This window comes from Salvia splendens, chromosome 7, assembly GCF_004379255.2.
Source record: "Salvia splendens isolate huo1 chromosome 7, SspV2, whole genome shotgun sequence".
NCBI classification, from domain to species: Eukaryota; Viridiplantae; Streptophyta; class Magnoliopsida; order Lamiales; family Lamiaceae; genus Salvia; species Salvia splendens.
Genome location: NC_056038.1, coordinates 8,723,090 through 8,724,606, shown reverse-complemented (window position 1 = coordinate 8,724,606; position 1,517 = coordinate 8,723,090). Strand labels below are relative to the sequence as shown.

General features: G+C 42.8%; 1 protein-coding gene across 2 annotated transcripts; it reads right to left on the bottom strand.

Moving 5' to 3' along the window:
- Positions 1-330: 330 nt before the first annotated feature.
- LOC121811393 (protein SODIUM POTASSIUM ROOT DEFECTIVE 2-like) lies at positions 331-1,517 on the bottom strand. 2 transcript variants are annotated; one of them, XM_042212244.1, is made up of 3 exons: positions 942-1,516; positions 788-863; positions 331-703 (listed from the first exon to the last, which is right to left on the bottom strand). In XM_042212244.1, exons 1-3 carry the CDS (start codon positions 1,437-1,439, stop codon positions 498-500), a joined length of 780 nt encoding a protein of 259 aa, XP_042068178.1. In that variant the 5' UTR covers positions 1,440-1,516; the 3' UTR covers positions 331-497. The 2 variants fall into 2 exon arrangements, with proteins under 2 accessions (XP_042068178.1, XP_042068177.1); XM_042212243.1 differs by having other exon boundaries at positions 788-1,517.

The window sequence follows — 1,517 nt, the reverse complement described above, 5'->3', positions numbered from 1 at the left end:
CTGAGTAAGTCCCAAGACAGTGAGTGAGTGAGTGAGTGAGTGAGTGAGATTGATTAAGACCAAGAGTGAGTGAGTGAGTGAGTGAGAGTGAGTACTATAATTTAAATGATGAATTCAAAATCCGACAAGAACCGTGATGAGGTTGTCCTTCTGGAAAGCAATAAATCAAATTGGATATACTCGTGTTTGTTCCCAATACATATATAGCAAGGTTACGGGACACTAAAACAAACTACTATACTAATTATTTACTGTTAATAAGTGCAAGAATAAGAAGATACCGTTTGAACAAATATAACCAAATTAAACCATGAGATGAAACGGTGTCAATTGAAATGCAAATTAATTGGCAATCACAATTATTAAGCTTTTTTTTATACACACAGTCACTCACAACATACTACAACCCAAATTTAACATATTTTAGTGAAATAAAATATGATAGTCCAGAACATAAACCCTAACACAGATTTAAATTAATAAGTAGTACTATCAGTCTATCTTGTGACACTGACTCTTGGAGACATGAGAGTAGTAACTCTCGGTGACGGTGACGGCGAAGACGATGATGACGACGAGGCCGGAGATGGCCAAAATTGGGCATTCTTCACCTTTGAAATGCTACTCAGCACACCTAGAGGCGTGACCCTCCCAATTACCGTCACTTTTTTCGTCTCCAAATCTATGCTAAATGATGTCACTCCTGCATATATACACCAAAAGAATTATCACTATAGTAAAAAAAATATTAGTACTTTTAAAATTACATAAAATCTTGCTCAATTACCTTCCATTCTGGAGATATGTTTTCTGAGTTTTCCTTCACAGCCCTTGCAGTGGATCGATACCCTCAACTCAACAACCTGTGATTTAATTAAACCATAATCAGAAACCTTAATTGAAATGATTAAATGCATAAACGAAGCAGGATAAGATGAAACCTGATGGCGATTTGATGGAGTGAGGGAAGATCTGTGAGCATTGAGATGATCGATGAGTTTCCCGGCGGCGGCGGAATCCGTGGAGGAAGGCCTAAACACGGGAGATTCGTGAGGGCGGGCGGAGAGAGACCGAAAGGACTCCAGATTCAAGCGCTTATCGTTGCTATCTCTGACGAGGGGCTGGCTAGGAACGATGGCGGTTTGAGAGTCGGAGATGAAATCGAGGAAAGGCTTGTTGCTGAGATGGCGGCGGGAGGCTAAATCGTAGACGTCGGCTGAGCTCTTTCGCCTCAAAACATCGCCGTCTTTGGCGGACTTAGTGGAAGGTTCGAAGGGGAGATGGGAGGAGCAGGGAGCGGCGTTTGATCGTCTGCTTCGCGGAGTTTCTCCGAGGCGGTGGACAGATCTCATTCCGTGCCGGATTATGGTGCGGTGGTCCGTGCTCGAGCATATCGCTGTTGAAGCTGGGGAGGCGCAGAATACTTCTATGGATTTCATGCTTAGAGAGAGTGAGAGAGAATTAAGATGAGTGGAATGATGAGGCCCGTCAATAAGGATATAAAGAGGAGAGGAGGG